Consider the following 16,113-nt stretch of genomic DNA (forward strand, 5'->3'; position numbering starts at 1 on the left):
ACAGCATCCACTCCTGATGTAAATTTCTGACACTCGAAGCCACTCCTCTAAGTTTTTGTTTCATCGTTCTTCTCATTTTATCATAGTCTCCTTTTTTAAAGTTAAACGCTAACGTATTGGATTTCATATGTATACTTATTTCAAAGCTAATATCAAACTTGATCATATTATGATCACTGTTATCAAGCGGCCCCAGCACCATTACCTCTTGCACCAGATCATGCGCTCCAGTAAGGACTAGATCTAGAATTTTTCCTTCTCTCATTGGCTCCTATACCAGCTGCTCCATAAAGCAGTCCTTGATTTCGTCAAGGAATTTTACCTCCCTAGCATTCCCCGATGTTACATTTACCCAGTTTTACTACTGCTTTTGATTGTGTGTAGTTGATTTTACTTGCTTGATATTATATTTGCTATATTATGGATCTGTAAATGCTTACCAAATTAATTTATACTAGAGCAGCAAATTGATTACAAATTTTAATGGATTGATTAATCACATAAACCGCCCCCTTGCATTTCCTCTGTATAAAATATAAAGACATCAGATGTAAATTCTCTACATAAGTACATAAGTACATAAGTAGTGCCATACTGGGAAAGACCAAAGGTCCATCTAGCCCAGCATCCTGTCACCGACAGTGGCCAATCCAGGTCAAGGGCACCTGGCACGCTCCCCAAACGTAAAAACATTCCAGACAAGTTATACCTAAAAATGCGGAATTTTTCCAAGTCCATTTAATAGCGGTCTATGGACTTGTCCTTTAGGAATCTATCTAACCCCTTTTTAAACTCCGTCAAGCTAACCGCCCGTACCACGTTCTCCGGCAACGAATTCCAGAGTCTAATTACACGTTGGGTGAAGAAACATTTTCTCCGATTCGTTTTAAATTTACCACACTGTAGCTTCAACTCATGCCCTCTAGTCCTAGTATTTTTGGATAGCGTGAACAGTCGCTTCACATCCACCCGATCCATTCCACTCATTATTTTATACACTTCTATCATATCTCCCCTCAGCCGTCTCTTCTCCAAGCTGAAAAGCCCTAGCCTTCTCAGCCTCTCTTCATAGGAAAGTCGTCCCATCCCCACTATCATTTTCGTCGCCCTTCGCTGTACCTTTTCCAATTCTACTATATCTTTTTTGAGATACGGAGACCAGTACTGAACACAATACTCCAGGTGCGGTCGCACCATGGAGCGATAGAACGGCATTATAACATCCGCACACCTGGACTCCATACCCTTCCTAATAACACCCAACATTCTATTCGCTTTCCTAGCCGCAGCAGCACACTGAGCAGAAATATTTCACTAAACCGACATATTTCAAATCACTAAACGGAAAAAAATTTCTTACCTTTGCTGTCTGGTGATTTTATTTTTCTAATCATCTTGTTTCCCTCTGGCTGTGCTCTGAACTCTGTTTCTGGGCCTCTTGGTCATTTGCTATTTCTTTTCTCTCCTTCTCTATCTTCCATTGCACCCATGTACAGCATCTCTTCCCTTCTCTCTATGTGCAGCATCTTTCTTGCCTTCCCCTCCATCCATGTGCATTTCTCCTCTTTTTCTCTTTCATCCCCTAATTCTAACATCTCTTCCCCCTCCCCCTCCACTTCCACAGTCCTGCTGCCTCCCATCCTCCTTCCTTCCTTCCAGCATTTCTCCCAGCCTGTTTCCCTCCCTCCTGACCAGTCTCTCTCCTTCCTCTTCCCCCCCTCCCAGTATAGATTCAGTATCTCTCCCTATCTACCTGTCCCTCCCAAGTCTTCCAAATTTGTTATTTCATGGCAACGGCAGCAATTAAACTAGGCTGCCTCTGGCCAGCTTAAGGGCCTTCTCTTTGCCATTTCCCACCCATGCAAAAGAAAATTATCAGAGAAGAGCCGCAGGGCTATCCAGAGACAGCCCTAGTTTAATCTCTGCCAGTGAAGACAAGAAGCTTGCAGGCCTGGGCAGAAAGAGGGAGGTAAGGACAGATGGCAGACCGGGGGGGGGGGGGGGGGGGGGGGGGAAGCTACACAAGCATTAGTTGTGTTAAAATTTTAATGAGTTAATCGCATTTTTAACAGGTTAAATGTGCAGACCTAATGTATACTGCCTGAATGTGACATGGTTATCTTTGCTTTTTATCTTGAATGATTGGTCTCTTCTTCTTCTTCTCTTTTCTATTTATAATTTGGAGTTCCTTTCTGTTTCAAGTGTTTTTATTCATATTGTAAACCACTATGCTGTATTATATGAATAGTGGTATATCAAATAAATTGTAACCATAAACATACTGTTATGAACTGTCTTGTAGCCCTTCAGGAAAGACATTATTTAAAAAAAAAAGACAAAGATAAAATAAAACTTTTTAAAAGAGCTTTAAGTTTAGGAATCATAATGGGAGATTTTACCGTGCATTTCCCTTCCAACTTAACATGTTCCTTACTTCTGTGATTCTGATTATGTTGCATACCTATGAACATTTGGATAAGGATGTTTATAGCAGCATTCATCAAGACAGTCCCTAGAATACCTCTTACCCCATCTGGCTTTCAGAAAATCTATAATGAATATGAAGGAAATAGTTTTGCAGGCAAAGAAGGCAGCACATTCATATCTATTTCACACATATTATTCATTTTGGATACCTAGAAACCAAATTGGCTTTTAGAATAAAAGATAAAATCAATGAGCATTTTAACAAGGACATATAAATCGGAATACAGATATCCAAACTGGGAATACTCAAATTCCGCTTATATTTTAGAATAGAATTTGACAACATAAAAGCCTGTTCTAAAATACATAGAGGAATGGACATTTATGAGCCAATTATTTTATTAATATTTGAACAAATTCACCCAAGGCAAGGTACAGCAATGACCAGCAATAATAAGTCAAACATAGGCAATAGACAATTGCAGCAGTAACAATAGTCAAACAACAGTACATAACATGGTATAGAGGGGCATTTTCAATATGACATCTAAATCCGATTTTGTCAATATGCTGAAAACATCCAAAAATCAAGTGGCAAAGAAAACGATTTTCTAACAGGAAAAACATCTTTTTATTTCAAAAATGGCTATTTCCTAGATGTTTCATGCTCATTGCATTTTTCTTGTGTGTCATTTTTCAAAAAAGAAATCCAAGGAAAAAATACACAAAAACAAGCCATTGTGGGGCCAGCATTCTTAACAGACTGGCCACAAAGACATCCCAGCAGAGCAGTGGGGCACCTTAGGGAGCACTGCAGTGGACTTCACATAAAAGGTCGCAATCTCACCTACCCCTTTATATTGTATGGTAGACCTCCAAAACACCATCAAAAACCTACTGTACACCACTACAATAGCCCTTATGGCTGCAGGTGTCACCTATATGTGGGTACAGTAGGTTTTTGGTGGGGTTTTGGAGTGCTCAGGCTTTTCACAAGTTAAACAGTTACAGTGGGATATGCGTCTGGGTCACCTTCTCTACAGAGCACTGCACCAAACATTATGCTACTCCAGGAACCCAATAGGACTGGCCATAACATGACACTGTTATAGAGGCGGGTATGTACTATTTCTTTCACATCTTTGGGGGGGTGGGAGGGGGTCAGGCCTTAATCCCTTCCAGTGGTCATCTGGTCATTTAGGGCACCTTTTTGTGATTGTCCTGATTGGCACGGTCTAGACCAAAACGTCTTAAACTTTTAGCCTTGGACGTTTTTGTTCCATAACAGAACAAAGCAAAAACGTCCAAGTTTAGGAATTCCCAAATCCCACCCCCTCATGATTTGGATAAACTGCAGATGAACTGCGTAGAAAAATGACTTTAAAATCTGTTTTGAAAAGCCATTTGAATGTTTTGGGCAAAAAAACATGCATCTGCCGCTCTGTGGTGCTTTTTGGATGTTTTTCTGTTTTGAAAATGAGTCCCATAATATTCTACTTACAATGTTAACACAATACGCAGTAAAACATTTTAATAGACAACATAGAATGTAAGCAAAGATGGAACAGACAGATAAAGCCTGTAACAGTAGTTGGAAAATAAGCGGACAATTTTAAAGAAATTTGCACATTGTGCGAGTCAGAAAAGTACACAAATATAATCTTAGCTAGGGTAGGAGTCAGTTGCTTCTTCCATTAATGGCTTGGGAAAAGAGAAACAAATGTCTGCTTGTGAGGATCCTTTCTATAAGCAACAATCCCTCTTGATCCTTTGTTCTCTACTGGGAAGTCAAAAGTCACTTCACCAGTAAAATAATACACACACACACTAATCTGCAGTTAATAAATTCAGAGGCTTCTGGGAGAGAGAAAAGGGTCACACCTGCAAGCAGGCAGTGCACCCAAAACTGTCTTAACTCCCCCCCCCCCCCCCCCCCCCCACAACCATCTGCCTCATTTTTATTAGCCAAAAGGAAATTAGATCACAGATCAGGGTCAGCAGGTTCTTGTCACAAATCATTGGTTCAAATCAAATATCAGATTCTGTCAGCATTCTAAAAAGATACAAGGTCAGAGGTTTTAACAGCTGTTATTTTCCAGTAAAAATCATGTATGTATGTATTTATTTATTTATTTTCAGCCCACATCTGCATGCTCAATCATGCAAACCATAACAGACCATTTTCAGTTCCCTTCTCTCTCCTATTTTTACCAAACACGTGCATGAATAATGAGTCTTTCCTAACATTTAGCTAGACATTTATTACTTTTTAGCAGCAATTGTCAGCAGACTGCAAATAGGTCAGAAAAAGCTGTCCTGTTCTGTCTCTACATCAGCTTCATTTTCATAGTTTAATATTTAACTCTTGATACTCATTTTTGAGCTGGGAGGGCCTAGCATTTTCATATAGGTTCTCGCTATCATCAATATCAATGGGTTAAAACAGACACAAATGTTTATATCAGCCATTTTAGTAGCAAATGTTTATTTTTTGCAAAGCTGTCACAGACAGAGCCTATCCAGTTTTGCTCTTTTTTTTCTGGTGGGGGTGGGGGGGGGGAGACCTCAATCTCTGGGAGATTAAGGGGGAGAACCTTCCTTAATCCCTACATCAATCTTTATGGATATAGATGTGCATGCCCCTTCTGAAACGGGGAATGCATGTTTGTTTTTTTAGACCAGTCCAAAGCAAAGCCAGAATATATCCCCATACTAGATGTACATTTTTTAGATGTGTTTATTCTGTCTTTGTAAAAATCGGTATTAGATGTACACAATATCTAAATGCTTGTTTTTGCACATCTAGAAACTCAAAGGTGCTTCTAAAATAATTATCTTAGTTTTATCAACCATTATGATAGTTAGAGTGCTACTGACTTGATTATTATGAGAACACATGCAGATAAAGCAAGAATACAAGACAAACATTTGAAGAATGGACTCTGCAAGAGAGATTTAAAGAAAAAAAAAAAGCATGACAATAATAAGTAAGTAGATGTATCTTTCAAAACTTTTAAACCCCATTATTTAGGAATTACATATACACTAACGCAAAAGTCCATCAAAAACAGACAACAAAATATTTTTTCCTTTCATAATTACTTACTATTATTCACCATAGCACTAAGTACCTATAAGAACAAAAGAGTAGCCATACTGGGTCAGACCAATGGTCCATCTAGCCCAGTACTCTGTTTTCCAAACAGTGGCCAAGCTAGGTCACATGTACCTAATAGAAACCCAAATCGTGGCAACAATCCATACTACAAATCCCAGGGCAAGAAGTTGCTTCCCATGACTGTCTCAATATGGACTTTTCCTACAGGAATTTGTCCAAACCTTTTTTAAACCCAGATAAGCTAACCGCTATTACCACCTCCTCCGGCAAAGAGTTCCAGAGCTTAACTATTCGTTGAGTGAAAAACATATTTCCTCCTATTTGTTTTAAAAGTATTTCCACCCAAGGTGAAATAGAACATAAAATCATCATAACAAATGAAATAATACACCCATAATATAAAACTTTATAATAAATAAGGTATTGAGCAACAAAGTAAAACGTTACCACAGAACAAAGCGAAGATACTTACCTGTAGAAGGTATTCTCCGAGGACAGCAGGCTGATTGTTCGCATCGACCCAGGAATCGGAATTTTGCAAGCAAAATATTTTTAAAAAGTTTTGCCAGAGTCTTCCGGCGCGCGTGCAGCGCACACCGTGCAGACTGATTTCCCGCCCATTGTGCAATCGCGTTTTCTCAGTTAAAATCAAAAAGCATAAAAAGAAGCAAATAACAACTCCAAAGGGGAGCTGGGCGGATATGTGAAAACAAGCAGCCTGCTGTCCTCGGAGAATACCTGCTACAGGTAAGTATCTTCGCTTTCTCAGAGGACAAGCAGGCTGCTTGTTCTCACATGTGGGGTATCCCTAGCAACCAGGCTCACTCAAAACAATGAACATTGGTCAAATGGGCCTCACAATGGCGAGGACATAACATAGATTGACCTGAAACCATAAACAGCTAACTGAGAGTGCAGCCTGGAACAGAATGAAAATGGGTCTAGAGGGATGGGATTGGATTCTAAACCCCGAACAGATTCTGCCACATAGACTGCCCAAACCGACTGTCACGTCGGGTATCCTGCTGAAGGCAGCAGTGAGATGTGAATGTGTAGACTGATGACCACGTTGCAGCCTTGCAAATCTCTTCAATGGAGGCCGACTTTAAGTGAGCCACTGACACAGCCATGGCTCTAACATTATGAGCCGTGACATGGCCCTCTAGAGTCAGCCCAGCTTGTGCATAAGTGAAGGAAATACAATCTGCTAGCCAACTGGAGATTGTGCATTTTCCGATGGCGACTCCCCTCCTGTTGGGATCGAAAGAAACAAACAACTGGGCAGACTGTCTGAAGGGCTTTGTCCACATCACATAAAAGACCAATGCTCTTTTGCAGTCCAAGGTATGCAAACTGCTTTCGCTAGGGCGAATATGAGGATGGGGAAAGAATGTTGGCAAGACAACTGACTGGTTCAGATGGAACTCCGACACCACCTTCGGCAGGAACTTAGGGTGCGTGCGGAGAACTACTCTGTTGTGATGATATAAGGTGCATGTACTACCAAGGCCTAAAGCTCACTGACCCTACGAGCTGAAGTAACAGCCACCAAGGAAACGACCTTCCAGGTCAAGTACTTCAGATGGCAGGAATTCAGTGGCTCAAAAGGAGGTTTCATCAGCTGGATGATAATGACATTGAGGTTCCATGACACTGGTGGAGGTTTGACTGGGGGCTTTGACAAAAGCAAACCTCTCATGAAGCGAACTAAAGGCTGTCCAGAGATAGGCTTACCCTCTACACAGCGATGATAAGCACTAATCGCACTAAGGTGAATTCTTACGGAGTTGGTCTTGAGACCAGACTCTGACAAGTGTAGAAAGTATTCAAGCAGGGTTCGTGTAGGACAAGAAAGAGGATCTAGGGCCTTGCTGTCACACCAAACGGCAAACCTCCTCCATTTGAATGAGTAATACCTCTTTGTGGAATCTTTCCTAGAAGCAAGCAAGACTCGGGATGCACCCTCTGAAAGACCCAAGGAGGCGAAAGCTCTCAACATCCAGGGATGAAGCAGCGACCCCTCGTTCTGAGTGATGAGAGTTGGAAAACACTCCAATCTCCACAGTTCTGCAGAGGACAACTCCAGAAGAAGAGGCCAGAAGAAGAGGCCAGAAGGGAGCGATCAGAATCATGGTTCCGCAGTCTTGTTTGAGTTTCAGCAAAGTCTTCCCTACTAGAGGTATGGGAGGATATGCATACAGGATGCCTGTTCCCCAATGCAGGAAAAAGGCATCTGACACTAGTCTGTCATGGGCTTGAAGCCTAAAACAGAACTGATGGACCTTGTGATTGATCTGAAAGGCAAAAAGATCCACCGAGGGGGTGCCCCATGCTCGGAAGATCTGCGGGCTACGCCTATGTTCAGTGACCACTCGCGAGGTTGTATTATTTTGCTCAGCCTGTCGGCCAGACTGTTGTTTACACCTGCCAGATAAGTGGCTTGCAGAAACATGCCGTGACTGCGCGCCCAAAGCCACATCTGGATGGCCTCCTGACACAGAGGGCGAGATCCGGTGCCCCCCTGCTTGTTGGTGTAATACATGGCAACCTGATTGTCTGTCTGAATCAATATGATTTGGTTGGACAGCCGGTCTCTGAAAGCCTTTAGAGTGTTCCAGATCGCTCACAATTCCAGGAGATTGATCTGAAGACTTTTTTCCTGAAAGGACCATGCTCCTTGAGTGTGAAGCCCATCTACATGAGCTCCCCACCCCGGGAGGGATGCATCCGTCTTCAGCACTTTCTGCAGCTGAGGAATTTGGAATGGACGTCCCAAGGTCAAATTGGAATGAATGGTCCACCACTGCAGAGAATTCCTGAAGTTGGTGGATAGTTGGTTTACATACTCTAGACTCCCTGCACCTTGAAACCACTGGGAAGCTAGGGTCCACTAAGCTGATCTCATGTGGAGGCCATGTGCCCCAGAAGTCTCAACATCTGCAGAAACGTGATCTGTTGAGACGTTCGAACTAAGGACACCAGAAACAGGAGGTTCTCTGCCCTTGCCTCGGGAAGATAAGCTTGAGCTGTCTTTGTGTTCAACACAGCTCCAATGAATTTCAATTTTTGAACTGGGGTGAGATGGGACTTGGAGTAATTGATCACGAACCCCAGTAGTTTTACCACCTACTACTACTTGACATTTCTATAGCGCTACTAGGGTTATGCAGCGCTGTACTGAATAGTCATTCGCATGGACTGTAGAGCACCTGCCTTTGAGATGCTCTTCACCAGCCAATCGTCGAGATAAGGGAACACATGCACTCCCAGTCTGCGTAGCGACGCTGCGATTACAGCTAGGCACCTTGTGAACACTCTGGGCGCAGACGCCAGACCAAAGGGCAGTACACAGTACTGAAAGTGATGAGTTCCCAGCCGAAATCGGAGATACTTCCTGTGAGCCGGGAGTATCGAAATGTGTGTGTAAGCATCCTTTAAGTCCAGAGAGCATAGCCAATCATTTTCTTGAATCATGGGAAGAATGGTGCCCAGGGAAACCATTCTGAACTTTTCTCTGACAAGAAATTTGTTCAGAGCCCTCAGGTCTAGGATGGGACGCATCCCCCCTGTCTTTTTCTGCACAAGGGAGTACCTGGAATAGAATCCCAGCCCTTCTTCCCCTGGTGGAACGGGTTTGATAGTTTGGGCCTTCAGAAGGGCGGAGAGTTCCTCTGCAAGTACCTGTTGGTGGTGGGAACTGTAAGAATGAGCTTCCGGTGGGCAATTTAGAGGTTTGGATTCCAGATAGAGGGTGTATCCTGACCGGACTATTTGAAAAACCCACCAGTCAGAGGTTATGAGAGGCCACATTTGGTGAAAAAATATCAACCTCCCCCCAACCGGCAAGTCGTCCGGTACGGACACTTTTACAGAGGCTATGCTTAACTGGAGCCAGTCAAAAGCCCGTTCCCTGCTTTTGCTGGGGAGCAGCACGGTCCTTAGACGCACGCTGTTGATGAGAACGAGCGCGCTAGGATTGAGTCTGGGAAGGCTGTCGAGAAGCAGGAGTGTACCTATGCCTAGGATAGGAATAGGGAGCACTCCTCTTCCCCCCAAAATACCTCCTAGATGAGGAGGTAGTAGCAGAAGATGCCCGGTGAGACAAAGAATCCATAGCATCATTATGCTTCTTGATCTGATCAACAAGATCCTCTACTTTTTCACCAAAAAGGTTGTCCCCCCGGCAAGGAACATCTGCCATTCGCTGCTGGGCCGAATGATCCAGGTCAGAGACACGCAGCCATGAGAGTCTACGCATAACTATACCTTGAGCAGCGATTCTGGATGCTACATCAGAAGTGTTGAATGTACCCCTGGCCAGGAATTTTCGACACGCCTTCTGCTGCCTGACCACCTGTTGAAAAGGCTCGGCTTGCTCCGGAGGGAGTGCATCAACCAAGCTGGACAATTGCCTTACTGAGTTCTGCAAATGAACGCTCGTGAAGAGCTGGTATGATTGGATCTTGGCAGCGAGCATAGCGGCCTAGTACGTCTTTCTCCCAAAAGAATCAAGAGTCCTAGCTTCTCTGCCTGGGGGCGCCAAAGCATAGTCTCTAGCACTCCTGGTTCTCTTGAGGGCGGAGTCCACCACCATAGAATTGTGGTTTAATTGGGACCTCATCAATCCAGGTTCACCGTGGATCCGGTATTGGGACTCAGCTTTCTTGGGAACCACAGGGCCAGACAAAGGGGCAGACCAGTTTCGCATAAGGACTTCCTTCAGTACATTATGCAGAGGGACTGTCACAGCCTCTTTAGGTGGAGAAGAATAATCGAAGACCTCGAGCATCTCAGTCCTGGGCTCATCCTCAACCTCCACAGGGAAGGGAATAGCCGTAGCCATTTCCCGGACAAAAGAGGAAAAGGAAAGACTCTCCGGAGGAGACAGTCTCCTTTCTGGTGGAGGGGAAGGTTCAGAGGGAATCCCATAGGACTCATCAGAAGAAAAGTACCTGGGATCTTCCTCTGACTCCCACGAATGCTCCTGCTCAGTATCGGATAAGACCTTTGTTAAGGTACTTTGACACTGAACCTGCCTCGATGCCGAGGAACTATGTCCTCGATGGCGATGTCGAGAGGCTGATGCCCGGTCTGACTGTGGTGAAGCTCACTCCCACTGATGTCGAAGGGGAGTTGAAATGGGTGGCAACCGACGCCGATGCCGCAGGCAGCACCGCGGGTCAGGGACCTCACTGCAGGAGAAGGGCCAGACACTGCTGCAGCAGATGGTACAGAAGGCGCAAACACCCCGGACACCAAAGCTGACTGGTGTAGCAGTCACTCCAGAAATTCTAGAAACAAGGCCCAGATGCGCTCGTCGAGAGACGCCATTGGAGAAGGCTGCGGGGTCGGTGGAACAGGCGGTGTCAGAAACCGTGGAGGCTCAGGAGCAGGTACCGGGCTGCTAGGAGACCAATGCATCAGCACCTCCTGTATCGAGGGGGAGCAATCCTCTCAGCGCCGACACTTCTCGGGTGCCGACTCTCTCGACGCCCCGGAGCTCCCGGTACCGTGTGTCAAAGAAGAACGATGACGGTGCTTCTTCGCCTTCACTCGACGCCCGTCGAGACTCCTCAATACCGACGAGGACGTGGAAGGTCAGTCCCGGGGGGCCTGCATAACAGAAGGCCTCGAGGCAGGTGGAGACCCACTCGATGCCTCACTGCTCCCAGTGCGAGTGGGTCTCTCAGCAGCCATTACCTCTCTTTTCAAATTCGATGCTCCTTTTGATGTCGACGCCGCCGACCTCTGTACCAATGTCGATGTCAAAAGATCAGACCGAGTCCCAAAAAGCTTTTCATGCTGGGCTTCTCGAGACGCTTGGGTCCGTTTCTTCATACGAAGACACAGACTACAAGAGGCTGGGCTATGGTCGGGCCCAAGGCACTGGATACACCAGGCGTGGCTATTGGTGCCCGAGATGGTCCGGTTGCACTGAGTACAACATTTGAAGTCGCTGGGTGTCTTCGATGACATGGAAGGGAAAATGGCTTCGGCGAAATCAAAAGACACGATTGTGCCTGTAAAGAAAAAGTGCACACAAAAAAGAATAAGGGAATAACCCAGCCGCGTCGAAAAAGAAAGAAAACTTTAAAAAGGGGAGAAAACTAAAACAGAACCACGGGACCCCCTTTTTTTTTTAAATGAAGATAATAATAAGATAAAGAAAAAATTAGAAGAAAAACGAGGAAAAAAGAAAACTGAGGAAACGCACTCATGTGATGGGCAGGAAATCAGTCTACGCACTTGCGCTGGAAGACACTAGCAAAATTTTTTTTAATATTTTGCTTACAAAATGCCGATTCCTGGGCCGATGTGGACGTCGACCCACATGTGAGAACAAGCAGCCTGCTTGTCCTCAGAGAAGAGTTACTATAGAATAATAATAATTATGATATGCCACAGATAACTTATGTTGCTAGCAATTTTTTTTCACATAGACCTGAAGGCCTTTAAACAGAAAGCACATTGATGAATATCAGAGGAAGTTTATGAGACCCAGACTATAAGATATTTTAGCTATATGTGGGCTGAGAAATCTAATTGTCCTTCTATACAGTACTTCACCAAATGAATATGTAGAACAGTCATATACAGGCATACAGTAAAGGTGGCAGAATGCAAATGACACTGTATGCACATATTTAACTGTAACTTTGTAGAAGTAATGCTCTTGTATATATGATGATGTATGTGCGATGTATGATGTATGAATACATGTAAGCTTACCTTTTGAAGTGCTCTATGTGTGGTTTTGTTGTCTATAAAATCTGTATATTTAATTTTATTTATTGCATTTGTATCCCACATTATCCCACCTCTTTGCAGGCTCAATGTGGTTTACAATTCATCATGGATACTAGAAGTAGAAGAGAATATACATTTGGTCTTACAGAGGGTTTTGGGCTAGATGATAGTGTTAAAGCAAAAGATAGTATAAAACATTTCTGGATAAATTAATGATTGTACACATGTGTTATACCAGTGGGCATGGAAATAAAAACATCTTTCTTTCCTTTATATTCTTTCCAACTCAGCACAATGTTGGAAAGAAATTATACATAAAGGGCCAAGAATATCTGTGTTTTGGTCCATCTGAGGCAAAAGAACTCTCTGAAAAATTTAACAGAACAGCACCAAATTTGGCATGCAAGAAAAACCATGAAAAGACACAACATGTTTAAAAAATGGCTACAGCAGATCAGGGGCTCCAGAGAAATAAGCTCCCTAAATAGTCCAATGCGTTTCTATGGGAGAAGTAGTTCCTGCTTCTGCAACATAGAAACTTTGATACAGTGAAACATAGGAGTAAGGGAATTGCTCCTCACGAACTGCCTCTCCCCTCCTTTCTATTCTCTTAGTCACAAACACAACAAACATATATGCACACACACCACACAGATACAAACACATGCATGTAGCAAGACTGGAAAGAATTCCATGAGTCATGCTCTGCATGCTTGGCCTGATTTGTTGCAAATAGTCACTATTCTGATATACTCAGTATTAACATGTGTCTGATATATATTCTTCTCAATTTCTTTATAATTTCTGACTTGATGAACAAAGCATAGATCTGAAAAGCTAATTAGTTCAATAAAAAGATTATGAGCTAAAACTTGTAAGCATTTACTCTTATGAATTTTCTCCACAATGGTCCCAAAACAAAACCCAATAGAGCCCCCCTCCCCCAATTCAAACCATGCAGTGTACCTTCTGATGTAACTGAGATTCTGTCTCCTTTACAGGAATTTAAATTTATTTTCTTTAACTGCTTGCATTCGCAAAGCTGCTGTAAAGCATTATCTGTGATATCACAATCTCGAAGGTCAAGCCTCTCCACTGCAGGATGCAGGATCTGTAAGCAAATCATAACTTCTTGCTTAAAATACATAGAGGATTATTTTTTCAAAATAAAATTGATCAAATATATATATAATAATGTCAGTTTTCAAACTCTGTGGGGAGCTCCCAAGCTCATTTTGTAAGGAAAACACCTTGCAGAGTATTCCTTTGGAAACCAGCTGGAAAACACACCACTGTACTTTGCACCAACATGGGAGCAAGTGTAAATTATGCATAGAGATTTGTAAATGTAACCTCCAATGTGTACTTACAATCCCTTGACCTGTCCCCCACCCCTTTTCTTGTGCAGATAAAACAGTATGCACACTGAATAGCATACATGTTTTCTCCTTCACTGGTGGGGGAGGCGAGATAATAAAATCCATTTTTACTTCCATAAACATTTTAGTAGAAAGCTGATTAATGCCTCCTCCACTCCCAAGAACACTGTTCCATCTAATGGATATTGTCCACAGAGTGAAAAAAGCAGAGCTGTTTATTTTCACTTTCAGATCTCAGTTGTGCTATCAACTTTCCAGCTGCACAAAAATTGTAGCATATTTGCCCATTTTTGTACAATTCTTTTGCACAGCTTGACTGTTAACCCCTGAAGCGCTTGCAAATTGTTCTGTCCTTTTACTCAAAACATGCCAATTCATTAACAATATCTGCCTATACACAAGTCAGACACAGTATTGGCTAGATCTTGTGACTCCTGAACCAGGCGTTTTATCACCGAAACACAGATCTGTGTCGAGTCTGGCAACACTTTCATGTGTATTGCAAACTTTTTTCCTATATGTAATTGAATCAGGCAATCTATTTTTGCATTTTATTGGGTTTAAAATTCTTTTATCATCATTGTTTTTTGATCTGTTGATATTATTTTATGTTTATTCACCTCTGTAGTTCGTTGAAATTTAATTGGTCCTCCCATACTCAGTACCCTGAGGCATAAAAATTGTACTATATTTGCCCATTTTGTTTCTACAAGTGAAACACAACAATATAACTTAACTAGCTTGGACTCACTGAAAATCAGAAGTGGTATGTGTCTGTGAGGGTGTGTGAGACCAGGTAAGGTGTTCATGGGTATTCTTTCCCCTTTTTCACCCAATCACATGCACTTACTCCTTCTCTTTCCCCCTCTTCCTCCTTGCACTGTCTCTACTTATTCTCCCATTTGTTCTTTATTTTTCTCTCCCCTTTGTGCCTTGCTATAACCCTCCTTGTTATCACTTTGCATTCACTCCTTCTCCCCTACCAGCAGGCTTAATATTACTAGTTTCCTGCAGCCTAGCGAGCTCTTCTTCCACTACCGGGGGGGGGGGGGGTTGAAATCTCTACTAGTACACAGTTCACTCTCCCTATTACCATAGGATGCCTCTTTCCATTCTGCATTGTTGTCTTCAATGGTACAAAACTGCTGCCATTATTCCTCTGCTGAGCAGAACATAAGTGGAACAGTTGTAGGGTGGGGTGTGCACAGAGACACAGAAAGTTATCAATATTCTTTCCAACCCAACAGAAACTGGAAAGCATACACAAAGAGGGGGTGCTTCTGAGCAGTGATGAAGTTGGCAGCCTGAACAGTGTGTGCTTCTAACTTTGGCTTAAATTCCAACAATTTAGACCTTAGCAAATTTATTTTTCATTAGCTGAATGGTGTGATATAACTAAGACAATGTCTGTTAGCAAAATGTGTAAAGAGGAAACCCCATATACCACTGTCTCCGGTCTTAAATGTAGCAAGCAAGACCCACCGTCCCCTAATAAAATGGAGAAACTGTGAGCGCTGTGGATCACAATGAAAGATAACCATGCTGCCAGTTTTGACATTAAAGCTGAGATTGCTAAAGTAAATAATATTGTGACAGACTTTAGGATCTATTTAACAACAAAACAAACTTTGGTTCACTACTGTGGAAGCAACAGCACAGTGCTTGGAACAATTGTTGAATAAACGACCAGCCATATAGCAATGTTATTCACCTGTAGCAAGTGTTCTCCGAGGACAGCAGAATATATGCTCTCACATGTGGGTGATGTCATCCACAGAACCCTGGTATGGAGGCTGCCCAGTGTTCTTACATTTTCTAGAAGCCTTTGGCAGGTCCAACCGCGCATGCGTTTCCACCCAACTGACTTGCATGGGACCCACAGCTGGATAAAAAAAACCATAAAGAATTCAATTCCTAGGGGAGGTGGAAGGGTATGTGAGAACATATGTCTTGCTGTCCTCAGAGAACACCTGATGCAGATGAGAAACTTTGCTTTCTGAGGACAAGCAAGACATGCTTTTCTCACATGTGGGAGCTACCAGGCTCACAACTAACAATGGTCAATAGGGTCTTGCAACGCCAAGGCCAATGGGAACCAATAAGTACATAAGTAATGCCACACTGGGAAAAGACCAAGGGTCCATCGAGCCCAGCATCCTATCCACGACAGCGGCCAATCCAGGCCAAGGGCACCTGGCGAGCTTCCCTAACGTACAAACATTCTATACATGTTATTCCTGGAATTGTGGATTTTCCCAAGTCCATTTATTAGTGGTTTATGGACTTTTTTTTGTTACATTTGTACCCCGCGCTTTCCCACTCACAGCAGGCTCAATGCGGCTTACATGGGGCAATGGAGGGTTAAGTGACTTGCCCAGAGTCACAAGGAGCTGCCTGTGCCTGAAGTGGGAATCGAACTCAGTTCCTCAGTTCCCCAGGACC

The 16,113-nt window shown here is 43.2% G+C and overlaps 1 protein-coding gene across 2 annotated transcripts in view; it reads right to left on the minus strand.

Moving 5' to 3' along the window:
* The window catches only part of AMN1 (antagonist of mitotic exit network 1 homolog), a 625,623-nt gene that overhangs the window by 465,199 nt on the left and 144,311 nt on the right, over window positions 1-16,113 (minus strand). For both annotated transcript variants that reach the window (XM_030215496.1, XM_030215495.1), the window contains exon 3: window positions 13,259-13,403. In XM_030215496.1, coding sequence (XP_030071356.1) covers window positions 13,259-13,403 — 145 coding nt within the window. The remainder of the gene's footprint in view (window positions 1-13,258; window positions 13,404-16,113) is intronic.

This window comes from Microcaecilia unicolor, chromosome 9 (assembly GCF_901765095.1).
Source record: "Microcaecilia unicolor chromosome 9, aMicUni1.1, whole genome shotgun sequence".
NCBI classification, from domain to species: domain Eukaryota; kingdom Metazoa; phylum Chordata; class Amphibia; order Gymnophiona; family Siphonopidae; genus Microcaecilia; species Microcaecilia unicolor.